The following is a 25,596-nucleotide window of genomic DNA, read 5'->3' as shown; positions in this document are numbered from 1 at the left end:
CCAAAAACCTCAAATTTACTATTGTGATCTGGTTTTAGATCTTTATTAAGTGCAGCTCATTTATTATATTACTAAACATTTGCACAGAGAAAAGAAAGGCTTATAAGAAAGTCAACACAACTTCTCTGCAATCCAACACTAGGGTAAAGCAACCTAACACCTTGTTATTCCTTATTTTCCTAAGAGTGACTGTGCCCAGAATCACCAGAGCTTCCCTTACCCCTGAGAAGCAGCTCAGAGTAACTCATCTCTGCAACAGTCCTACAAGCTTTCATCAGTTAAAATACTAAAAAAGCTCAATCTGTGATAAGCTTATCACTAATAGTTACACAAGAGGAATAAATCACACATAAACTTAGGGCTTCTATAGAGCTAACAGATAACCTTCTACGGGGTGGGGTGGGAGTGCAAATCAGGAGCAGTGGTTCCTTCAGCATATCCTGTTCATAATCTAAGCACTTCGGGAAACAGAGATTGGCCTCTCAGTCAGACTCCATTCTTTGCATCCCAGAAGGAGATGGAAAGATGATTTCACAATATAATCATATCTTATATAAAGTCTATGTTCCATAATCTCAAAGTTACTAACCTAAAATATAATACTTTAAATACAGGTTTATAGTTTGCTAATGTGACATTCTCCCCACTTTTGAAACAAGGCTTTACACTGGCTCAAACTCACTGGAATCCTCTTGCCTTAGGCTCTAGAATGCTAAGAATATAAGTGTGAGCTACAATATCTGGCTTGTTCATTTTTAGATAAAAATCTGTTAAGTTGCCAGTACATGACTTTACTCCCAATACTCAGAAGGCATAGGCAGGTGGATCTCTGTGAGTTCAAAGATCACACAAAGAGACCATGTCTCAAAAAAACCTCAAACAATATATCTGCAAAGTCATCTAAAGCTAATTATATTTCACAGAGTGAGTTTTCAAGTTTCTCTTCTATCCTTGGGTACCACCAATACTGTAAGATAACCTTTTTAAGAGGGAAGAGCAAGCTCATAGTTTTGCAATGCATCTCAGTATGTGATTACACTGCACTACCACAAAGGCTACTTAATAGAACCAATACCATCTCTATTTGCCTGGGGTGGGGGAGTGGTCCTATAAGGCCAACGTTAAGTCAGAATCTCACAGCTTACATTCAACAATGAGTATCTATACCACACAGCACAATGGTAAGAATAAATAGCAACATAATGCTCTTAACACAGATCAAGACTAGTTGGAAACAATCCTTAACATTCTCAGTGAATATATTAGTGTCATAGAATAAAATATGGATAATAAAAAAATATTTAACAGAATAATATGAAAAGCAAAGATATACCACATATTACTCATAGAAATTTAAAAAACAAAGGAATATTCGATTCTTAAAACAACTTGTCAAACAGGTCACTTCTTAGAAATAAATACATAATGTTTTGTTTAGGAGCACCAAAAGAGAAGCTGTTCTTTACAGACACTAACAATGGACAACCTAGTAGTGAACTCTGACCATAAAAGTAGTAAGCAGTCAATGATATGTATCTACAGAGACTATATAAATACAAAAATCCAGGATTCCAGTCAAATGCAAAAAATGTGGATACAAAATGTTAGAACGGTAGTTACAGAAGGCTGGGAACCACCATATGAGTGCAAAAAAATCCAATCCTAGTCCTCTGCAAGAGCAGCAAGCACTGAGACATCTCTTTAGCTCCATGATAATTTTACCCCAGTACTGGTAACTGAACCTGTTTCACAAATACTAGAGTACTACCACTATGCTATATTCTCAATCCTCAAAAAAATCAGTATAAACTGTTAATTAAAGTACTATGCTGGGCTGATGAAATGACTCAGGGGTAAAAAACTTGCAACCGAATCTGATGGCCCACATTTGATTCCCCAGAGTTTACCTGGAGAGAACTGATTCCTCCAAGTTGTCCTCTGACCTCTAATATGCACAAGAACACAAGCATGTCTGTTCACATACGTACACAAACACACAGAACCAGGACTGGTGGAGTATGCCTGGAATTCTAGCACATGGGAGGCTGAGGCAGAACTGTCTCTAGTTTCAGCTACAAAGCCTGGCTATATACAGCCAGAGCTGTTTCAACAAGTTAGTAAGCAAGCATCAGCAACAAAAAGTATTACTTCTCTCAGAAGTTTCCACTGTAATGCCCATAAAACTCACTTCCCACCCCAGGCACTCATACCTCATTTTGTTTAAGATCTTATTTTTCTTTTTCTTTTTTTTCTGTTTTTTGATAAAGGGTTCCCCTGTGCAGCCTTGGCTGTCCTGGACTTGCTTTTGTAGACCAGGCTGGCCTCAATCTCAGAGATCCACCTGCCTCTGCCTCCCACAGTACCAGGATTACAAGCATGTGCCACTATGCCCTGCTAAAGATCTTATTTTTCAAGACAGTAATACAGTTTACATTCTGCTTCAAATATGGTGCCTCATTTAAGTAGCCTTGGCTAGCCTGGAATTTTCATTGTAGATCAGGCTGGCCTAGAACTTAGAGATCTACCTGCCTTTGCCTCCCCACCACTAGGACTAAAGGTGTGTACCATTACACCTAGCAGATGTAACAATTTTTAAAAGTTACTTCTAGAAAAATTATTTAACTCCCGACACCCTAAATTAGCATAGAAAAACAGTCACTTTATATTTGGCTTCAAGTACTGCAAAAACTGCATCATCTTGTACCCTGAAAGCATTCATATCCAAATTTGAAAAATAGGAATCTAATACAGTTAAGTCTACTAATATTTAAAAATGAGTAATATGTCCCTATCCCATTCCAAAAACTAGTAAGGTTGGATTTCTCAACAGTTTTTCAAATCAGTTTTGCTTCCCTTTCAGCAGGTTATTAGTATGTGATCACTATCAATATTCCCAACAGAACCTGCAGAGCATAATTTATGGAGCAATTATGGAGTAGTAAACTACTATACAGACCCTGCTTTCATTTCTAGTCCCTTCTCTGTTCTAGAAAAGCTTATGAGAAAAACTAGCTGGGCAGTGGTGGCACACCCTTTAATCCTAGCATAGGCAGGTAAAGTTCTGCATTTTTGTCTCAGAGTGAGTTTCAGGACAGCCAGTACTACACACAGAAAACTCCAGTAACCACTTAGATAATACACTCATGTCAATTCACTTACTATTAGCATTTGAAGTTTCCATCTCAAAAGTGAGTGAGATGGCACAGTGGGTAAAGGCACTTGCCACCAAGCATGTTGACCTAAACTCAATCCCTGGAACCCAAAACTTGTCCTCTAACCTACAAACAGGTTGTAGCATAGTCCCACTGACATACATACACACATACAATAAGTAAGTGAATAAATAAATAAATGGAATTGGGGAAAAAAAAAAAACAAAACTTCCAACTCTAAATTTCTTTTTACCATTACACAAATATAATTATTTTACATTTCCTCCCAATGGTAAAAAAGATATGGTTTGGTTAGCATGAAAGGAGGTAATTTATCTCAAATGCTACTTATTTACTTAGAAATCTCAAAGCAGAAGAGACCCAAACATTTATGAGGTCTTTTCCAAGTACCTGACGATGCCCATATAGTTTATAACAAAGAGTTCAGGTTAACAAAAATTAAAATAATAACTATTACACTATAAAGCAAACATGGGCCAGCTAGACTAACTCCAATTAATTAAGAAAAATTTTATCCCAGATACTATTCTCCAAGAACAGAATCACACCTGTTCCATATCAAAATTATGAAACTATTAACTGTCATTCACCATTTCACCTCATCTCTCAATGGTCAAAATATATAACCCTAAGGTTTCTACAGAAAAACATTATATCTGCCTGTTAACCAACTAGTCTATAGTACTAGTTTCATACCCAGGAGCTCATAATATAGAGGAAATTACTCAATGTGCTGCATCTCCTATGCTCAAAACTACCCAGATAATCCTCCAGACCCAAGAGGTGGCATTACCTCATACTCTTTTCGTCCCCCCAGTACTGAGGAGTGAACTTAGGCTCCTAATCTCTGCTGGCAGAGATTACAGGTATATGGCACCATGACTGTTTTTTTTACCTTTGTATTTTCTCCAGGGTGGTATTCAACTTGTGACTCTCCCACATAAGCTTCCCAAGGAGGCTGCACGACTGGGCCCAGCTAATCCCTTTCTAAAGAGCAAACAATGGAAACAACATTTACCTCTCCGTGGCTGCAAAATCAGTTTGAAGAAGGACAACAGAACCCAGCTCTCCAGTCCCTAGCTCCAAGTATGTCTGCTAGTGCATCATGTTCTTTGGTTCTAGATTTGTAGTCATTCTAAAGAAAAGCAGAAAATATTTAATGAAAACAGAAAAGTCACATAAATGTACCATACAGCATAAAAATAAAAAAATAAAAAATAAAAAAAGGAGAGCAACTGAAGATTGGTATGCTTGGGAGAGAAAAAAAAAAAAAAAGACAAGCTGGTTGTGATAATGAACAATAGTTCAAAGCCAGCCTGTGCTACAAAGCAAGATCCTGTCTCAAAAACAAATAATCTCCCCACCAGGCAATAAACTGCTACTGTATCGATTGACTAAATCATTCTATGAATGCCCATCAAGCCAACAATATAACACTCATTTCCTTTTCAGACATTCACTGAGTATATACAGATTAAAAGGATCTGTGACTGTTAAAACAGTACTCCATTATAATCATGGCATTTATAATCAAACTACCAAAAATTAATTCTTATAGCTTAAGTAACAACCCTTTAGCAGTTTACTTATCTTCAGTAATAATGAGTAATGTTACTAAGTTTGCACCACTAACTAGCTTACAAGAGACAGAGATGTTTTCACTGACCTTTGAAAACGAATAGCTAGACAGGGTGGCACACACCTGTAATCCCAGCATTCAGGGATGAAGAGGTAGAGGCAGAGGCAGCAGGATCTCTGTGCATCCTAGGACAGCCTGTCTACAAAATTTGAGTCCAAGGCCACACAGAGAAACCCTGTCTCGAAAAAACAAAACAAAAAAACCTAGAAAATCCTAGATGCACAATAATCAAACATTTGTTTAAGTCAAATGATGGAACATTTTCCTCCCTAAACTACCAATGAACTGACAAGCTTCAACTAATGGTAGAATGGAATCTATCTCTACTTACAAAAGAAGAAAAAGAATGAAAGAAAGGAAGGAAGGACCAAATCTGATGACCAAAACCTTTAATCCTAGCACTCTAGACTCAAGAGTCAGCAGCAGCAAGACCTGAATTTGAGATCAGCCTGGCCTACAAACAACTCCAGGACTGCCCGGGCTATGTAAGAGAGATCATGCCCCTGAAAAGGTGGGGAAGGGAGGAGACCCCCCCCAAAGTGATACTCTTTAAGACTGTTCAAAGATGGTGTTATATACCCATAGTCCCAGCACTTGGGAGGCTGAGGTAGGATTATGAGTTTAAGGTGAGACTCTCTCAAAAAAAAAAAAAAAAAAAAAAAAAATTCCTCATGTGAATAGATGAGTTGGGGTAAATACAGGAGAGGGATGCAGGAAGGAGGTTGGGACTGGGATTGGCAGGAGGAAGAAGGGGTCAATGACCAATATGTAAATTGAATTAATTAATTAAAAAATTATTAAAAAAAACACCCACTACCGCAACAACAAACAGATGGAGGGATGGCACAGAAGTTAGAGCACTTGCTGCCCTTTTAGAGGACCCTGATTTAGTTCCCAATACCCACATGGAGCCTTACAACTGTTTGTAACTCCAGTTCCAGGGACTCTGAGCCCCTCTGGGTACCAGGTATGCACATGAAATACACACATACATGCAGGCAAAAACATTCATACACATAAAAAATAAGTCTTTATAAGCAACAGAAGGTTTCAAAGAACTTGGCATACAAGTTACAATGAAGAGGAAATCTATCTCATAATTTAACTAGCTCAGTAAAATAAGTTGATATATAATACTTTTAAAACTCAATAAAGAGATGGCATGGCTCTTCTGTTGGGAGGCAGCTTAACACTGTTATTTTGTCTAAGAAACAATTTCATATTGAAGTCCATAGCACTATCAGAGGGAACAAAATTTATATCCCTATAAAAATTTAAGTTATTCCAAAATAAAGTGTATGAAAAATATACCATCTTGAGGTGTATGTCAATAGTCTACGCAAATCTACATCTTTGCATTCAAATATTATACTGAAAAAACACACAAAGATACTGATCAGGAAGATCTGTAGATAGTGATAGACAGTCTGTATGGTATTTCCCCAACCCTTTAGGGTGGCACATGCCTGTTATTCCAATATTTGGGAGGCAGAAGCACAGCAAAAGGGGTCTAGGCCAATCAGGGGTACATACAACCTGTTTCACAAGTCTTTTTGTTTTAAGATTAAAAAGTAAAAGAGATTTGCTTTTTCTTTTATGTGTGAGTGTTTTGCCTGCATGTGTGTAAATGCACGGAGGCCAGAAGTCAGGATGCTGAACTCGGACAGGAGTTAAAGATGGTTGTGAGCCACACCACGAGTGTGGGTGAGAGGAACAGAATCTGGGTCCTTGGTTCTGTGAGCAAATGCTCTTAACTACTGAGCCATTTTCTGTCCCAGAAGGGTTTCTTTTTGTTGTTTTATTTTGGCATTTTTTGAGTCAAAGTATCATTATATACGCTAGGCTGGTTCCAAACTCCTAATCCTCCTCTGCCTCAGCCTTATGTACTACCACAATTGGCTGTAAGTGTCTCTGAAAATAAATGTTACATGACAAATTTACCTATCTGAGAACAGTTATCTTCAACATTACACATATTTGCCTCTATTTTTCCTAAACCTGGAAGTTCCTCTTCAGTCTTGAATCATGACAATTCTTAAGTTATTTGAAGAAGGATCTATTTATACTAAGTTTGAGGTCATCTAGAGCCAGCACATGTAAGAAAGATATGATGGCCAAATCCTACATTAAAAAGACAGAGATGATGTCTGAAAAGTAGATGATGTGGAACAGCTGTGATGCTAGCAGCACTTCCCCCTAGGAGAAAAAAAAAGCTCAAAAGGAAACTTTCTGCCAGTAAATAAGTGTTCTGCCATATGACTCCTCCCTACAGCATTAGTCAGCCACGCATGGACTCTGCCAAGGAACTCCCAAGCCAGTCATTAGTCCCAGTTGGGTTCCTTTAATTCTGAACATCATTTAAAAAAAAAAAAAAAATCCTAAAACTCTTTGTTATTGCTGTTTTGTTTTTTTTTTTTTTTTTGAGACAGGGTTTTTTGTGTTGCCTTGGCTGTCCTGGACCCACTTTACAGACCAGGCTGGCCTCACAGAGATCCACCTGCCTCTGCCTCCCTGAGTACTGCTTAAAACTTTAAAAATGCATTTTTAAGGTTAACTTTTGCACTACCTAAATTTTCTTAGTAGGTCGGAAAGATCCCTAACATTTTTCAACTACCTTTTTTGTTTGTTTGTTTCTCCAGACAGGGTTTCTGTGTGTTAACAGACTCCTGGCTGTCCTGGCCTCAAACTCAGGGATCTGCCTGCCTCTGCCTCTAGAGTGCTTGGGTTTAAGGCATGAAACACCACACCCTGCTCCAACTACTCTTAAATAGGCAGGATTTTTTTTTTATGTAGACAGTGTCACATTATTCATTAAATTAATAAAGTCCTTGAGCTGGGCAAGATGGCTCTGTAGATAAAATTCTATTTCTAGGAAAGCCTCATGACCTGAGTTCAGAATCCAAGTAAAGGCCCAAAGTAGCAGCCCACACCTTTAATCCCAGCACTCAGGAGGCAGAGGCAGACAGATCAAATGTGAGGCCAGCCTGGTTTACATAATCAGTTCCAGGAGACAGGACTATGTAGAAAAACCCTATCTCAAAAAGAAAAGGGGAAAAAAAATCCAAGGAGTCAAGAGTGATGGCCCAGGACTTCAATTCCAGCACTTGGTAGGCAAAGGAGGCAGGTATGAGTTCAGCACCAATCTAGTCTGTATAGCAAGTTCTAGACCAATCAGTCTCAAAAAAGAAAAGGAGAAAAATGGACTCCACAATGTTGTCCTCAACTTTCACACACATCTGGCCTGCACCCACACAAAAAGGCTACCAGTCTACTAAAGGTAGCTCATGTCTTTAATACCAGGCAGAGGCAAGTGGATCTCTAAGCCTGGAGTTTAGCCTGTTCTACATAGCCAGATCCTGGCTAATATGAGACTCTATGTCAAAATAACAACAAAACCCAAAACAAACAGCAAGAATTTTTTGTTTTGTTTTGGTGACAGGATCTAAGAAGTCCACACTAGTCTTGGAACTCACACAGATCAGCCTGCCTCTGCTGAGACTAAAGATCTCAGTGGTTAAGAGCACTGGCTTCTCTTCCAAGGACCCAGGTTCAAATCCCAGGATCTACATGGCAATTCACAACTGTTTGTAATTCCAGTTCCAGAGGATCTGACACCCTCACACACAGACAAGAAGGCAGAACACTAATGTAAACAAAACAAAACAAAACTGTGTCACACTATAACCAACAAAAATTAATGTTTAAATAAGTAGGCCCTTTGGGTTGTCTTGTATTAATTTACCTCATAATTAATTTTCCTTGTAGTTATTTCCTTTAGTTGTTTTCTTTCCATTGTAAAAAAATAATTAGCATATAAAGTAATGGATTTCATGACATTTTTTATTTTCATTGTACTTTGCTAGTATTTGCCATTTGTTTGTTGTTGTAGTTTTGGGGCCTAACTTTAGCCACTCTCACTCCTGACCCGTCCTAACTTTAAGTGTGTCTAGACTTAAGCTTGTAGTCCCAAGTATTGGAGAGTTAGGAGGACTGAAGTGGGAGGTCTACCTACGACACACAGTAAATTCAAGGCAACTTAATGAGACTACCTCAAACTAAAAAGGGACTATGGGTTATAGCTCAGAGGCAGAGAACACTTGCCTAGCTTACTCAAGGCTGTGAGTTCAAACCCCAGTACTACAAAAACAAATCACAACCTCTCTATCTGCTAAGGTAGTCTCATCCAGCTAAGGATGTGCTTGAACCTAACCTCCTGCCTCTATCTCCAAAGTACTGGCATTCAAGACCATTGGGAACTTGTGCAGCTTATTTTAATAAACAAAATATGCCACTTGTCAAACACAAACTTGACAGTAAAACTCAAAAGAATGTAATAAATTATATAGTTTGGCCAAAAGAAAGATGGATCTTCTACCAAGACTGGCATTCTATAGGCACTACTACATTTAGTTAGTGCAATTTTATTGTGGGGGAGGATGAGGAAGCACATTCTGGAGAGTTCAAAAAAGGGAGGAGATGCTGAATGACTGAAAACATAGCTCAAAAGTAGAACACTTGCATGGCATGCACAAGCACTACAAAAAATATACTTCCATAGGATTTCAATGTGGCTAGTGAGGCTTCACTAGCTCCGAGGATTCTAGATTCATTTAAGGGAAGGGGATGGCACACGGTTGAGTGTTCAAGGAGTTGCATATAACGTGGTTTGCTAGGATCTCACATGGTCTGTGAGCTCACACACAGTGAGCGGCACAATTTAAGCACCATGATGCTTAAAACAAGCGGTAGGAGTGCGCCTTTAAGCCCTCAAGACGGAGGTAGATGAATCTGAGTTCGAGGCCAGCCAGGGAACACGGAGAAACTCTGTTGGGGTGGGGGTGTAAAGTGCCTCATAAACACAAATATCTTCTCTTTCTTAAAAATGTCAATTTAGACTGTCTTTTCTCAAGAACCTAAGCCACACATCAGCGACCAATTGGTAATAAAAGGGGGGGGGGGGCACAGAAAAGTTACTCCAGCAATTTAACAGAGGAAGCTTTCTAATGCAAAAGACCAAGTGGAGGTAAATAACCTGTTTCATTTCTTTTCCTGCCTATGGAGGCCTTGGAATTTTAGCTTTTTCCGGTTAATCTAAACTCCAAAAAAATATTCTCTTTGCTAATGTTTACTTAACGCTAAACTCAATACAGGAAGTCAGTTACTAAAGAGTAGTTACATTAGGCACAGATATTTATAAACCATCTGCTGCAAGTGACCCAGGATTCAATTACAACATCAACCCTCACATTTCATCGAACAGTCAAATTACCAGTCTAGTCAAGAATAAGTTCATTCTGCCCTACTGGCGCTTTAGATCGGGTTGCACAATCCCAGAGGGCTTGAACTGTCTTACGTCTTAGCCTATAGCACTGAAGCATCAGGTCCTAAGTAGAGTAGGAAGTCACCGTCAGAACATTTTAATGGGGGGGGGGGGGACTCCTGGATCGCCTGTACAAACGGAATCTGCCCATGCTCCCGATTTAAGTTTATCACATCACTTGAGATCAGAGTGAAGTGAAGTTTCGGTCCCTTTCAGGTCTCTGGGCGCACAAAGTCTGACTGCTATCATTCCAAGGGGCTGAAGAGTGCGAAGCGAACCTAGCCGGAGGAAAACTATTCGGTGCGGAATTTCGTGTCTTTTCCGCCCACCATTGGGGGCCGCACCGGTCGGATCCCGCGCGATGCCCTGGCTTGAGTTTGGGGGCGCAGCGGGGCCCGGCGGGGGCGGCGAGCGCGCGTTCCCCCGCCCGTTCGGGCGGCGTCGAGGCGCGAGCAGCTCAGCCAGCCTTGCAGAGGGAGCTCTCGGCAGCTCAGGGGTCCCTCTGCTCGCTGCCACACCAGCGCCGCCTGCGCCACTCGGCGGCGACGGAGACCGGCAGCGGCGAGGATCGGACTCGGGGAAACTAGAGAGCGCCCCAGCTGCCGGAGAAGCACGCAGGGCGGCCGGGTAGGTTCCGGGACCGGGAGGACTGGAAGACGGGCAGGCGGAGGCGCGGCGGTCGGGACCCGACACCCACACGGTTCCGGGACCGGGCTACGCGCGGGCGGCGGAGGGCTCAGGACCCCTACGCGGGGCGAGCGCAGAGACCGAGCCTCCAGAGGTCCAGCCTCGGTTAGGGCCACCCGCCGCGGGAGGGGCGGAGGGCAGAGGGCGGGCCGCGGCCCGAAGAGCAGCCGGGCCAAAAGCCGGCCTCGAGGGTAGAGACAAAGGAAGGAAAATGGAGTCGCCGAGAGCGCAGGCCTCCGTCGCCGCGGCCGCCAGAGGCCTACCATGTTGGGAGGGGGGAAGCTAGCGGGCGGGCGTGGAGGGGGTTGGCCAGGCCCTGGCGGTGGCGCCGGGCAATGGCGGCGGCCGCGCCGCAGCAGGGACGGTAGAGGGAGACAAACACCCCCCGGCGGCGGCGCTGGCGCCGGGCTGCAGCCAGCGCCGACCGGAGCGGCCCCATCGTGACACCTAGAGGCGGCCCGCGAAACCTCCTCCACCCCGGGCCCCCTTACCTTCGCGCCACACCCCCCGCAGCGCCCGCTCCGCCGCCGCTCCACCGCTCCGGCCACCTGGCGTCCCCGGCCAGCTCCGCGTGCCCGCACTGGCTACCGCTGTCGCCGCTGCCGCCAAAGAAGCAGGTCCGCGCACGGTTTAATCGCTCCACAGGCTCGGACACAAAATGGCGGCGGCGCGGTGCAGTGCGCCTGCGTCGGCGCTGCCGGGGCCGCGGGTGCTGATAAGGGAAGAGACGGGTGGGGGGGGCCGGCCGGCGGCGAGTTGAGGGCGGGGGAGGAAAGGTGAGGGGAGGGGTTGGCGCAGGGCAGCATGGGAGGCGGCCCCGGGCGCCAACTTTCAAAAGCGGGCGCGATGGCGTCACGAGATGCGCCGCGAGTCGCGTCGTCACGCCGCACGCGCCCTTCCGCGCCCTCGCCCGGTCGCGCGTGGGCTTTGCTGGCGCGGAGGCGTCCTGGTTCCCGTTGGGTGGGGCTTCCTGGGCGGAGGTTTGCGGCCTGTGGGCAGTCGGATCTCCGCCCGGCTGCCCTGATTCCTTAGCTCTGTCTTTCCCTCAGAGCCGTGAAGGGCAGGAGGACTAAGGTTAGCTGAACTAAGCGCGCGGGGCTGAGCCGTGGGGTCGAGGACGCTCCAAGGTTCGGCCCTGCCCAGTCTCCTCCCAAGCTGGGCTTAGCTCTCTACTGTGGCCCGCTACCGAGTAAGAGCCAGTGAGTTCCCGCACTCTCCCACTTCCCCGGCACCGTCCAGTGCTCAAGATCGACGGCTAGAAAGGGCTGTCTTGGCCCAGTGGCTTTGGTGATCTTCGTAGGAAAGGGCCTTATAAAACCGGATGTGAGATTAAGAGAACCAGCACAGGGGTACCTCAGTTCAGAGAGAAAGAGGTGGTACTTCTGTTTACGATCCCAATTGACTTCCTTCATAAGCCCTTCCCCCTCGCCTGGGGAACCCTACCCAACCAGTGGCAAATTTGGCAAAGGCCTTATTGCTAGATGTCCTAATGATCCCCTCTCCCTCTCGAGGTCTTGGAATGTGACTCAGGATTGTATTCCTAAACCTCTTGATTTAGCTATGAGGATAACAAATGCACCTAGTGTCAAGGGAGCTTCTTCTGTTCTATCCATGTGCAATCTACCTGTGCTATGTTAGGGAATGATGGCCCATTATCAACAGACACTGTTTATCTCCCCCCCCCCCAAAGAATCCAAAAGTGAGGTTTAGAAGTATATAAAATCCAGATGCTCAAATGTCAGCAACTAAGTCAGATGTTTTTAAACTTCATGAGCTGATTCAACCACTGTTTGTGGGACTATTGGTTTAAGATTTGACTAAGAAAAGATAGAAGAGAAATTCCAGTATAAGAGAGAAAGAATTGAACAAAAAGTCAAGTCTGGAGTGTTGAGTTGTAGGATCCAAGGCCAGAAATTTGAGGCAGGAAGGGAGGTTTCTGTTTTCAGGTGCTGAGAGTTCTGGTACAGTTGAGCCAGAAGCTCAATTTATCTTGGAGATAAATGGAAAATATCACTGGTAACTTCAGCTTAACTTGTATGTACCCACTGAAGATGTTAACCTGAGTAGAATGGGCTAAAAAATAAACAGGAAAGTAAGGAAATAGAAACAGTACATGAAAGCGGCTTGAGAGCTTTGCTGTGGGTGGAGCAGACATTGGATAAGTGCAGAAGGATGTAAGGTCAAGGGAGGAGTTTTGTTTTGTTTCCCTTTTGGTTGTAGAAATCCAACCCAGGGCAATGGCAAGTTCTCTGCCACTGAGCTTCATCTCAGCCCAGTGGAGATGTTTAAAAAATGGTAGATGTCAGTCGGTGATGGCACACACATTTAATCCCAGTGCTCTGGAGGCAAAAGCAGACAGATCTTTGAGTTTAGGGCCAGCCTCCTATACAGAGGGAGTTACAGGACAACCAGGACTACACAGAGAAACCCTGTCAGAAAACAAACAAGGCAAAAAAAGATGGTATCTATTATTCCTGAGCATTTGTATGAACCATCAAAAATGATACAGGGAAAGGGAGGCTCGCTTGACCTTAGAGGAAATCAGGAGAAATGACCTGGGATAGGAAGGTTCCACTGATAGTAAGGTTATCAAAGGTGAAGAGGTATGCAAATGTAGGAGAGAGGAAACTTCAGTTCTTAGTAGGCCTGTCTTGTTGGGATAGGGTACCCATTTGGAGTTTGTGATCATGAGTTTAAAGCTAAACCACATGACCCAGTGTGCTTTTTCTCCAGTAGCATTCAGCTTTAAAAATGTGTGTGTGTGTGTTTATGTATATGGGTGTTTGCCTGTGTACCATGTGCAGCCAGTGCCCGTGGAGGCCAGAAGAGGAAGATGCATCCCTTGGAGCTGGAGTTACAGAAGGTGGTGAGCCACCACGTGGGTGCTTAGGTCTGAACCTAGGTCCTCTGGAAGAGCAGCCAGTGCTATTAACCATTAAGACATCTTTCCAGCCAATATTCAGCTACTTGAATACAGACATGAAAGACAGGGTTTCTCTGTGTAGCCCCGACCGATCTGGGCTCACTTTATAGACCAGAGTGGCCTGGAATTCACAGGGGGCCCAAGGATGCCCCCTTTTTAAAAAAAATTATTACACTTTGTTTATTTTGTATGGGTGTGTGGGCATATGCATGGCATGCCAGGGCACACCTATGGGGTTCAGATGGTAACTTGCAGAAGCTGGCTCTTCTACAATGAGGATCCCAGGAATGACCCTTACGTTGTCAGGCATTGTCTCAAGCACTCCTACCTGAGAGCCATCTTACTGTTACTCACACCCCCTTTTTTTTTTTTTTTTTTTTTTTTTTTTTTTTTGAGAACGTGAGGAAGGTTTCCCGTGGACTTTCACTTAGGTTTATAGTCCATGAAGGATGGTCAGGACCTTTTAGCAGATGGCTGCCAAGTTTACCATATGGCTTGGGTGAAGTCACCATATTTTAGAACCTGTCCCTCATTCTCTTTGGTGGGAACAGAATCCTAGAGTAATTTCAAATTCTTAAGGGTTGAGTGCTAGAGCTTGACAGGTAAACAAAATGCTGCTTTATTAACTGACAGGTAGATTAATATGTAAAAGTAACTTTTATTCATCTGTTTTAATTGTTGTCTCAGAGGCTTACTGCCTCCATCTGCTAACCTAGGCCTACTGGAAGCTTCTAGCCTCCATACAAACTAACCTAGGCCTAGAATGTTTTCACCTCTGAGACTTACTGCTTAATAAGCTCACCCTTTCTTGTTCTTATTGAGCTCTGGACTGGCTGGCTTAACTCAGCTGTTCTGGCTGAAACTCCTCTCCCAGCTGATGTATTCAATCTGGTTTCTCTCTCAGCCCCTGAATTGCTCTGCTTGGCCTCAAACTAACTCCAACAAACTTTTCTAATCTTCTGGCTCATTCTCATTCTCTGGCTCATTCACCTGTGTTCGTTCTCTGCAACCTGACTCCCTGTTACTGTCGTGGTAAAACTGCCTCCTCTCAGCCAGGCACAGTGGTGCATACCTGTAATCCTAGCACTCAGGCAGAGGCAGATGGAGTTCGAGCTTGAAGCCAGCCTGGTCTACAAAAGCAATTTTAGGACAGGCTACACAGAGAAACCCTGTCTCGAAAAAAAAAAAAACAAACAGCAGCCCCCCCTGCCCCCGCCATTTGTCACTTTTCTGCCACTCAATTAGACATCACTTTCAAACATGGGTGATTCCTTCTACAAACTAACTTTACCTTCATTATGTGGGACTCAAGATGTGTACCATCTCTCCTGGACCTAAGCGTTTCTTTACCTGAAACTTGCTCTATACCAGGCTGGTGTTGAACTCAGATCTGCTTGCCTGTCTCCTGGATTAAAGGTGTGTTTGTACTCTATCCAGATCACACAGACCTAGAAGGTCTTTGGATGTGATCTCTTGCCAAAACAGGCATGTTCTGAATTAAAATTCCTCTACAACATCCCCCTTTTTAAGCTAAAAATTGTGCACAGTTTAACTTTTACAATAGAAATAATTATCAATTCCACAAATTAATAGTCTGAATGTCCTTATGAAGATCCACTTAGACATTGGTGTTACGATCCTCCATAACTGTAGCCCTGATCATCTGTCTTCAATATCAAGGTTTTCCAGTCTGATGAACTGTGTCCCTCTTCAGCTGGTTTGTTAAGCTGTCTCCATGCAGGGGGATCTGCTTTCTGCATCTTCTACATTGTTGTCTCTCTGAGTCTCTTCCTGAGTCATGCCTTTCATTTAGAAGCTTCTCTTATTCAGATCAGATCTTTCAATTTTTATGCAACCCTTAGTTTTTCATCACCTATGGAATTATAGGCAAAACCTCTTCCTATAACATATTCCCCGAGTTCCATTCTGATGTTAAAACATCTTTAAAGTGTATAGGTTGATCTAATTAAGCAGTTTGTTTGTTTGTTTTTCCACCATCCAGTGTCTTTCAGCTAATCTATATCAGTTAATCCATGTTGGCAAAAGGGGTGTTGTAACTCATTGGTAACTTGGTAGTACTTTATCTATCATGCATGAGGCTTTGGGGTTGATAGGTAGTGAGACCAAAAAAATAAAAAATTAAAAATAAAATTGGTTGTTGTAGCCAGGTATGGTGATACACTGCTGTAATCCCAGCATTGGAGAGGTTGAGGCAGAAAGATCACCAACCTGGGCTAGATTAGATAGGAGGGGAATGTTTACACCAGATAATTAACAATGAAAGCACAGTGTGCTAACAATAGACAAGAATATTTTTTTAAAGATTTATTTATTTTATTATATAAACAATGTTCTGCCTGCATGTACACCTGAACTCCAGAAGACACCAGATCTCATTATAGATAGCTGGGAACCACCATGTGGTTGCTGGGCATTGAACTCAGGACCTCTGGAAGAGCATGCACTGCTCTTAACCTCTGAGCCATCTCTTCAGCCCAAGAATCTTTACTTTGGTACAGGACAGTAGTTCTCAACCTTCCTAATACTATCATCCTTTAATACAGTTCCTGTTGTGGTGACCCCCAAAATACTTGCTATTCCTAACTGTAATTTTGTTAGTTATGAATTGTCATGTAAATATTTGTGTTTTCCAATGGTCTTGGCCACTCCTCTGAAAGGATCATTTGACCTTTTCTTGGAAGGGTTGCAACCCACAGATTGAGAACCACTGGTATTGGGCCTAAGGATACACATAAATTCTTCTGTTGTTTTGTACCTATTGAGAACATGTATAAGGTATGACATGATCCATCCAGTTCATCAGATAGTCTCTTGTATTCATTCATCCCTTTCTCTGTTTCTCTCTGTGTGTCTGTCAGCTTGTCTCTTCCTGCCTCCCTCCCTCCCTCTCCTTTTTCCCTTTTATGAATTGAACCCAGGACTTCATGCCGTGCTCAGAGGCACACACCTCTAATCCCAGCACTCAGGGAGGCAGAGGCAGGCGGATCTCTTGTGAGTTTGAGGCCAGCCTGACCTACAAAGTGAGTCCAGGACAGCCAAGGCTACACAGAGAAACCCTGTCTTGAAAAAACAAACAAACAAAAAGTCAATCTTTATTGAGTAGCTGCACCAGTTTTAAGCACTGAATTCAGGAAGTGCTTGTTGCCTTTGAACTTAAAAGTTTAAATGTAAAAAATGCAATGATTGGACCTGGAGAGATGGCTCAGCAGTTAAGAGCACCTGCTGCTCATGCAGAGGACCCGGTTTGGTTCCCAGAACCCACATGGCAGATCACAACTGACTGTAACTCTGGTGCCAGGTGATCTGATACCCTCTTTTGGCCTATGTGGCTCCAGGAATGCATGTGGTGGCCATAAATACATATAGGCAAGGACTCATACACATAAAATAAAAATCTTTGAAAAGAGAAGAAAATGATTCACAGAAAAAGTGTACTATCTCACTTCAGCTGGATCTAAAGTGCTGCAAAGGTATTAAGAGGTGAAACAAAGTCACGTAAGATAGAGAGCATGATAAGGACATAAACGTATGGAAATATGTTTGAGGACAGTGGGTCAGGTCAGCCCATGCCACTGGGCTAGGAGTATATGTGATGCTGAACCTCATAAAACTTCCGGAAAGCTCTCAGTGTCTATCCATATCGGTTGCCAAAACAGCTTCTAATATTTTAAAGACTTCCACATCATCTCCCACCCAGGCCCCCAGAATTTTTTCCCTTATCAGTGTCTTCTTTCTTTGGACCCCTGTAAAAGCTGTATTTGTTTTTTTGTTGTTATTGTTGTTGTTTTGTTTTGTTTTTAATATCTCAGTGAATGGTTGCACTTTCAAGTACCTGTATCCAATGCTTAGATTAATTCTGGGTTGTTTTTGTTGTTGTTGTTGTTTTGCTCTTGTCTGCATTTTCCAAGCATTGATTAGCTTTCTGTAATGCATCACATCCTTTTACAAAATACCTTCATGACTGCCTGTCCAAATGTTCTGGGATTACAGATGTACTCCATCATGCCTAACCTATTTTTATCTTAAATTCAGGAGGTAAGTTAGGTGTAATGGTGCACACCTATAACCCCAGCTTTCAGGAGACTCAGGCAGGAGGATTGTAGGTTTGAGACCAATCTGGCCAACATTGTGTTTCAGGACAGGCTGGAGGTCTTATTTAAAAAGAAAAAGAAAGAATTGAAGTTACTTATTAAAAACCAAAATGAAACCAAAATTCTTTCAGCTACACTTTTCTCAGTGTTCATATTCTCTTACTGGCTGCTCTGGATCCCTTCCTTCCTCCCCTAGACTTCAAGTAATATTTCTTTCATCATCTTCTTTGTCTTATTTTTTTCTCCTTTCTATATTAGGGATTGAATCTATGGCCTTAGCCACACTAGGTTGGTGCTTTACCACTGAGCTATATCCCCAGCTCTTTTTTGCTTTTTATTTGAAGGCAGGATTTTCTTAAGTTGCTGGCTTTAAATTTACCCTATAACCAGGCTGGCCTTAAACTTTTCAGGCTCTGGAGTAGCTAAGATTATAAGCCTCTGCCAGTAGGCCCAACTTCAAAAAGCAACCTTCTCTCTCTCTTTCCTTTCCTCCCCTGCCCTTCCCTTTCCCCTCCTTTTCTTCTTTGTCTTGCTGTGTTATCCCACCTGATTTTGAAATCCTAGGCTCAAATGATTCTTTTACCTCAGCCTCCTGAGTGCTAGAATTACAGGTATGCAGCACAGTATCCAGCTCCACATGTCTGCTTCTGTAGCAGTCCTCTGGAGTGGATGCTTTAGCTCTAAGGCTACCTAGGAAGGAGAAGAGAGGAGGCACCTCTGCCAGGAAGTAAGCACAGGACCTTGTTTGTGCATGTTAAGCATGTGTTCTTTAACTGAACACTGAAACTTTACTTCCTTAATTCCATATGATTTATTTAGGAGAGACAAAAGGATTTCTGACCCCAAAGCAAGATGGATACTACTGCTTCACCTCAAAGGAAAGGTTGTCATCAGACTCCTCAAACTTCAGCAGAAAGTACTCTGAGCCATATCAAAAGGACTTTAATAATGAAAACTTCAGGCAACCTTGGCAGACAGATGGCAGAGATATTTGGGGCTATTATTTGTTAGTCTGTAAGTATGTCTAGCTAGCTGTATGCTCAGACAAGTAATGCTGGAGGGAGACAGGTGATACTCCTGAGAGATGGTGCTGAATTTTCTGGCTTCTCTGTTAAACATATGGTACTTTCATCTCCAAAATGTTTAGAGGTTGCATTCAAGATAAGAGTAAGACATACTCTTATCTTGGGAAATAGGATAGAGGGAGCCCAAAGCTAGACAGATTATAGAAATATACACCCAAAGACATTTCTGTTATTGTTGTGTTTAGAGACAGGATCCCTCAGTGTAGCCCAGCCTGTCCTGGAACTCAAAGAAATCCTTTTGCCTCAGCCTCCCGGTGCTAGGATTATAGATATGAGATATCCCTCCTGGCCTTATAAGACATTTCTTAAAATATATATATATGTGTATGTGTGTGTGTGTGTGTGTGCGCGCGCGCATGTGTTTATGTTATGTATACCTTATATTTATTTTATTTACATGTGTGCCTGTGATAGTGCCAGAGAGTGTCAATGTCGAGGTCACACTCTTGCAGGAGCAGGTTCTTTTCTCTCACCATGTGGATTACAGGGGTCCAGCTCATGTTGCTAAGCTTGTATGTCACATGCTTTTTACCCATTAAGTAATCTCAAGAGCCTAAAAGACATTTCTTGACTACTTTCTGTGTATCTGACTTTGGGGACCAGGGGTAAAGGAGGAGATATACAGCTAGGCATGGTAGCACCTACCTGTAGTCCAGCATTCAGGAAGTGGAAGCAGGAAGATGGCAGGTTCAAGACCAACTTGAGCTATATATGAAACCTTTGCTAAAATGAACAAACAAAAATGAGGAAATGCAGGCTGATCAAATAGTAATTGCCAGTCTCTGTGGCAAACTCTGTTTGGGATGTTCTCAGATGTCTCTTAGAACTGGGTAAATTGGTAAGACATAATGATTCTATTTATGAAAATATGTAAGGATAAACAAATCTATAGGGAGAGAGGTAGGTTTCTAATCACCTAGGCCTATGCAGGGACTCTGGGAATGATAGCTAAAGGAATTAAAATTATTTTATGAGTAGAAAAAAATATTGCAAAATTATAGTCATTGGTTCAAAACACTGAATATATCCAAAACCATTAGGTTAGATGCTTTATTACTGGGGATTGAACCAAGGGTCTAGTCTGTACTGGACACTCTACTACTAAGCTACATTCGAAGTCTGCTCTTATCTTATCTTGAGATCTGGTCTTGCTAAGTTCTCCAAGGTGGCCTCCCCAAGCTCCCTTTATAGTCCAAGCAGTCTTTGAATTTGCAGTGCTTCTGCCTTAGCCCCCTCCCCTCCACCACATAGCTGACATTAGACCCTTACACTATCAAACATAATTTGAATTGTATACTTTATTATTTAATTTTTAAAAATTGGTGTTTTCTTTTGTTGAAAACAGAATCTCATTATGTAGCTCTGGCTATCTTAGAACTATATAGACCAGGCTGTCCTTGAACTCATAGGGATCTACCTGGTTCTGCCTCCCAAGAACTGAGATTAAAAGTATATGCCACCATGCCCAGCTTTTTATATTTAAAAATTTATTATTATTATATGTACATTGGTGTTTGACTGCATGTATGTCTATGTGAGGGTGACAGATCCCCTGGAACAGGAGTTACAGACAGTTGTGAGCTGCCATGTGGGTCCTGGGAGTTGAACCTTTGGAAGAACAGTCAGTGCTCTTAACTGCTCACCTGAGCCCTCTCTCCAGCCCCCACCAGGCCCAGCTTTTAAAAAATATTTTGAGCCAGCAGTAATGGCCTACTACTACCAGAGTTAATCCCAGAGTTAATCTCAGGAGGCAGAGGCAGACACATCTCTGTGAGTTCAAGGCCAGCCTGGTCTACAGTGCAAGTTCCAGGACAGCCAACACTGCATAGAAAATCCCTGTCTTGAAAAAGACAGAAAAAAAAAGTTTTGTTTTAGGACAGAATCTTAAGTAGTCTAGGCTGGCCTCCAACTTACTATGTAGCTGAGGATGATCTTGAACTCCTGATCTTCCTGCCTTAGCCTCCCAAGTGCTGTGATTACAGGCTTGCACCATGTTTAGCAAATTATATACTTTAAGTGGTTGAGCTACATAGTACGTGGATTACTAATAAAGCACTGGGTTTTTTGTTTTTTGGTTTTTGTTTTGTTTAAGAAGGCAGTGAGGTGTGAGGCAAGAGCTCAGTGGTAGAGCACTTGCCTAGTAGACTCTGGGTTCAAGCCTCAGAACTTAAAAAAAAAAAAGACCAGGGGGTGGTGGTGGCACACATCTTTAGTCCCAGCACTCAGGTGGCAGAGGCGGGTGGATCTTTTTTAGTTCAAGACCAGCCTGGTATACAGATTGAGTTCTAGGACAGCTAGGGCTACCCTATTAACACTGTCTTTTGTTTGTTTTTTTGTTTTGTTTTGTTTTGTTTTACTTTTTTCAAGACAGGGTTTCTCTGTGTAGCCTTGGCTGTCCTGGACTCACTTGGTAGACCAGGCTGTCCTCAAACTCACAGAGATCTGCCTGCCTCTGCCTTCCAGAGTGCTGGGATTATAGGCATGTGCTACCACCGCCCAGCTGAGAAATGCTGTCTTAAAAAACAAAACAAAAACACTAAAAGAACTTACAAAACTCTAATGGAAAGGACCAATTAGACTTCTGTGGGTCATCCCCAAACTTGTATGTTGCCAGTTGCTTAGTAGAATCATCAGGGTAATTTGCATACAGCAGGAGTTACAAAGGAAATAAGTAATTTAAGTGAGGTGTAATTAATATATTAGAATGAGAGTATAGGCCAGGCAGGCCTCAAAAATCACTGTGTTGCCCCGGCTGGCTTTGAGTTCACAGCAGTCCTTTTATTATAAGCATTATAAGTATACCCCAGGGAAGGTAAAACCCTTAAAGAAATGTATAATGTCTATGTTGAAGATCTTTAGGAGATTGGCTTGAGCAAGGCTATATAAGCATGAAATAATTATGGACCACAGAAGGGGTGGTACCAGGCTCAGGTATAGGCAAGCCCCACAAATAACTCAGTAAAGCTCCAGGGCAGAGCTAGTAGTTGCAGTAGAAATGAGGATCCAGAGTGTAATAAACTCAAAAGGGCTTTGTGAGCCAGGTTGATTGAGCTGGGCTTTCCTGTAAAGGAAAGAAGGCCTTCAGTGGTAGATTTGAGTTTTAGAAGTCATTCTGTGTGGGGCTTTGCTGGATTAGGTTGAAGCCATTTGTTTGCATTCAGTCTATGATGATGGACTGACTCCCTTTTCTCAGCGAGGTTCTGAAAGTCTCCCCTGATCTGGATGACCCCAGCTTTTGTAAGGAGTGTCACATAGTCCTCAGGGCAGATTACTGGCCAGACCCTTTCCTGAAAAGAAAACTGTTCTATCAAGCATCTGGGAATTCCTAGAAATGCCCCACCCTGATCAGGATCTTAGTCTTCAGCAGTGACCTTCAATTGTACTTGGAGATTTCCCTCACACCCATAGGATAATTAAGTACTATATTTTCCTTGTGGTAAGACCATGCTACTGCATGGAAAATGAGGCACTGTACCACTACATGTAAATCAAGTATCCCTGACCCCAGGGAATCAAACACAGTCACCTCTGAAATCCTTCCCACTGTCCAAGGTTTATAAATCCCTGATTTCAAATAAAGATGCTGCTGGGTTTTCCATGCTTTGTGATACCATCAGTCTTCCACCATGACTGTCTGAGATTCCTCATTTGTCATTCACTGTGCCTGTCCTCCAGCCCACTAGGTCTGGGCCTTACCAGGCCTGTGTCTCAGCTGTAGGCCTACCAGGCATGGGCTTCCACCCACACCTCTGTGATGCTCAGCACAGCAGCTTAACCAAGAGCTGTAACACTTTAATATTGCTGTAGGCTTTGGAACGCCACTGCCATCTGCCACAAGTGATCTCATTCTAAAAGAGCTAACTGTAACACTCCATGGAAAACCCTTTTCCACACCCTGGCTTAGCACATGGGCTTTGCCCTAAAGTGTTCTAGCTGCCCCTGAGAGAAACGGAACCCCTGTTCTCTGACAGCCACAGAGCTCCAGGACCCCGCCAAAAGGAAAACGAAATTCTTCATGGAGAATAGATAGGTCCAAGAAATGCAAAGGGTAGGTTTTGTGCTGTTGAGTTTAAATGCCTTGGATGTTCAAAAGGAAGATTCCACTCTGTACATGGATTCACAGGGGTCTAGAAATGAAATAAAAATTGAATGACTGACATTAGCCTCACCATGTGGATCGAAGTCATGTTTCAAGAGAATAGAACTCAGAGTGATTTAGAGGGATGCCTGAGGAGAAGGAAGAGGTCAGAGAAGTTACCTAGGAACATAGAAGTTACCTGGGAACATAGCTGCTTATTCAGCTGCTCTAAATCAGCATTTGCTATTTGTCCATATGCCTGGAATGTACCATAAGTTCAGAGGCAACTGGGCCTTGAATTTTAGCATCAGCTTTAAAATAATGACTGTCACTACAGGCCATTGAGGAGGAACTAATGTCTTTCCAATATCACCTCATGTTATCCAGGTCCAGAAAAGCCTAGCTCAGCATCTAAGCCAAGAGCCTTCTCTTTGTTCAAGATTTATTTTATGTGTATGAGTATTTTGCCTTCAGGTATGTATGTGCCTATAAATGGTTATGATGCTGCAAAATGAACCCAAGTCCCCTGCAAGAACAGTAAGTGCTCTTCACTGCTGAGCTATCTCTCCAGCCCCCAACAACCATGGGGCATGGGAGGCCTGAATAGTATACTTCTTTCTGAGGGGATGGAGAGAAAGCAGAGAACATCTCATGTGCCTGGTATTCAGCAAACTGTACCCACATATCAGGCTCAGAAACGTACAAGGAAGGCACCCCCGCTTTGTGGGGGAGATGAAGAAGCAGTCCTCTTCCCGTGTGCCAGCCCATCTGCTGCTTTGCCTTGGTAAACATGCTTTTTCTTCTTCTTGGTTCACTGCAGTGTTGAATACATGAGAAAGAAGAGTGTGAAACCAGAAGAAAAGATAAGGTTGGAAGAGGGCAAGCGGAAAGGAGGGGAAGGGAAGGAACCCCCGGAGCCACCAACACAATAAATTGTATCCTAAACCACCTCAGCCTGGCTGCTTTTTTTGTAGCATGCACGTCTGTTTCCTCAGTGCCGAGTTCTGAAGATAATGGACAAGACATGGCTATGACCTAGGTGATCTTAAATGATGACACCCATCAGCATATTATAGACCTTGGAAACCCACTTCCATTTGCTCCCTCTAGGCACAGACTTTCCTTGCCTAGATACCTGTTACTCTTAATAATATCATGAGTCTCCCACCACCTTGGGCAGCAGTCTCCTAACTGTTCTAAACCTGAGTAGGACAGTGTGAAGGACAGCAGGGTAGGAAGTAAAAGAGTTCTGGGGCAGCTAGCTAGCTATGTATGCCTTCTACCACCTATCAGACCAAGACCTGCTCTTGGACTAAGAGACCAGCCAGCTTGACTTCAGGTCATGAATTCAAAGGAGAGGTCAAATGGTTGTCCTGTGGTTGATCACTTTGCTCCAAGCCCAGAAATCTTTAGGGTCCTTCCCTGGTCCCAATCGTTCTTCACCTGGCTTTGCTCAAAGTGCTCTGATTCTACCTCCTATCTACCTGTCGTCACCCTTTCTCACCTAGGGCAGAAGCCTGAGCTCTGGCTTAGGACCCTCCTTGTAGAAACAGAGGAGTCCTAGTCTTAGGAGAGCAAGGATTTTCAGTGACTACCAGAACTGACTTATGACTGAATAATGACATTTTCCCATCCTGTATTTCTTGCCAGGCCCCGTCCTATGAGGTTGTTTTGGCCTGGTCACTACCTTCACTTTCCCCACCACTCTGAGCAGTCCTGCCCTAACAGTGGGCCTTTTCTGTGGCTTCAGGCCTGCAGGGATTCTACTGGTGGTTCTGGGATTTCCTCCAAACTGTGACCAGCTATAGACATTAGTGTAGTCTGTCACCTGATTGTTTTATCCATTTTACCCCAGTTAACCAACCAAAAAAACTGAACTGCCCTATCTGTCTAGCTATGCCAGTGTGTAAGGGCTTTCTGTCTACCCTGCCCCCACCAGACTGTAATGAACTGCCAGCATCCACTCACAGGTGTTTCCTGTTGCCGTTTCTTTTGTTCAGCATGACCTCCCCAGCAGGTGGTGAGGGACCAGCCCCCCCCCCCCAAAAAAAAAAAAAAAAAAAAAAAAAACCCTTCATAGCAGTTCTAAAGTACTGGGTAAGGCTACTGAGGGATCTGGGTCACTCCGCCTCTACCCCTTCTAGGCAACTACTGACACCTAATTGTCTCTTCTGAAGTGCTCCCCATGACAACTTTGAGCACACAATGTCACACTGCTGCGCTACTGCCACACCAGAGTGGACCCAAGCTGGGGAGGCCTCCTGGAAGTTTTTGGATAGTATTTGGATAATAGAAATTCTGGTAAGAGAATGGAGAGTCCATTTCTCTAGCCATGGGAGTGGAACTCCCTCATAACCTCTAGCAAAGTCCTGCCATCCTAAAGTCCAAACCCAGCCTCAAATTCCTCCCAAAGCTCTCCTAATCAAACTACTGTGCTGGAGGCAGGGAAGCCGTCTCTTGGGAGTCCTATTTCCTCAGTACAGGTCTGCTGGTTGTGTGGGGCCAAGGAGTTCACAGGTTTGTTATTACAGGGAAGGAGGTGCCTCAGGGAGGGAAGGACCTTGCTGTCTTGGTTCACA

At 43.3% G+C, this 25,596-nt stretch overlaps 2 protein-coding genes across 7 annotated transcripts in view; one reads left to right on the top strand and one right to left on the bottom strand.

Moving 5' to 3' along the window:
* Positions 1–11,513, bottom strand: part of Ctcf (CCCTC-binding factor) — a 45,486-nt gene extending 33,973 nt beyond the window's left edge. For 2 of the 5 annotated variants that reach the window (XM_055621535.1, XM_055621536.1), the window contains exons 1-2: positions 11,311–11,513; positions 4,192–4,308 (exon numbers count right to left, since the gene is read on the bottom strand). The gene's annotated coding sequence lies outside the window, so the exon portion shown is untranslated. Of the gene's footprint in view, positions 1–4,191; positions 4,309–10,410; positions 10,423–11,310 lie in introns of those variants that run through there. The other 3 variants (XM_055621532.1, XM_055621534.1, XM_055621533.1) reach the window with 2 other exon arrangements.
* LOC129687207 (collagen alpha-1(I) chain-like) lies at positions 10,418–23,959 on the top strand. Of its 2 annotated transcripts, none has more exons than XM_055621537.1 (2): positions 10,418–10,759; positions 23,838–23,959. In XM_055621537.1, exons 1-2 carry the CDS (start codon positions 10,494–10,496, stop codon positions 23,947–23,949), a joined length of 378 nt encoding a protein of 125 aa, XP_055477512.1. In that variant the 5' UTR covers positions 10,418–10,493; the 3' UTR covers positions 23,950–23,959. The 2 variants fall into 2 exon arrangements, with proteins under 2 accessions (XP_055477512.1, XP_055477513.1); XM_055621538.1 differs by having other exon boundaries at positions 23,405–23,959.
* The last annotated feature ends 1,637 nt before the right edge of the window (positions 23,960–25,596 follow it).

Source organism: Psammomys obesus, unplaced genomic scaffold, assembly GCF_907164565.1.
Source record: "Psammomys obesus unplaced genomic scaffold, mPsaObe1.curated_primary_1811, whole genome shotgun sequence".
Lineage (NCBI taxonomy): Eukaryota > Metazoa > Chordata > Mammalia > Rodentia > Muridae > Psammomys > Psammomys obesus.
Note: the sequence above shows the minus strand (reverse complement) of the source record. Positions and strands in the feature narration are given on the sequence as shown.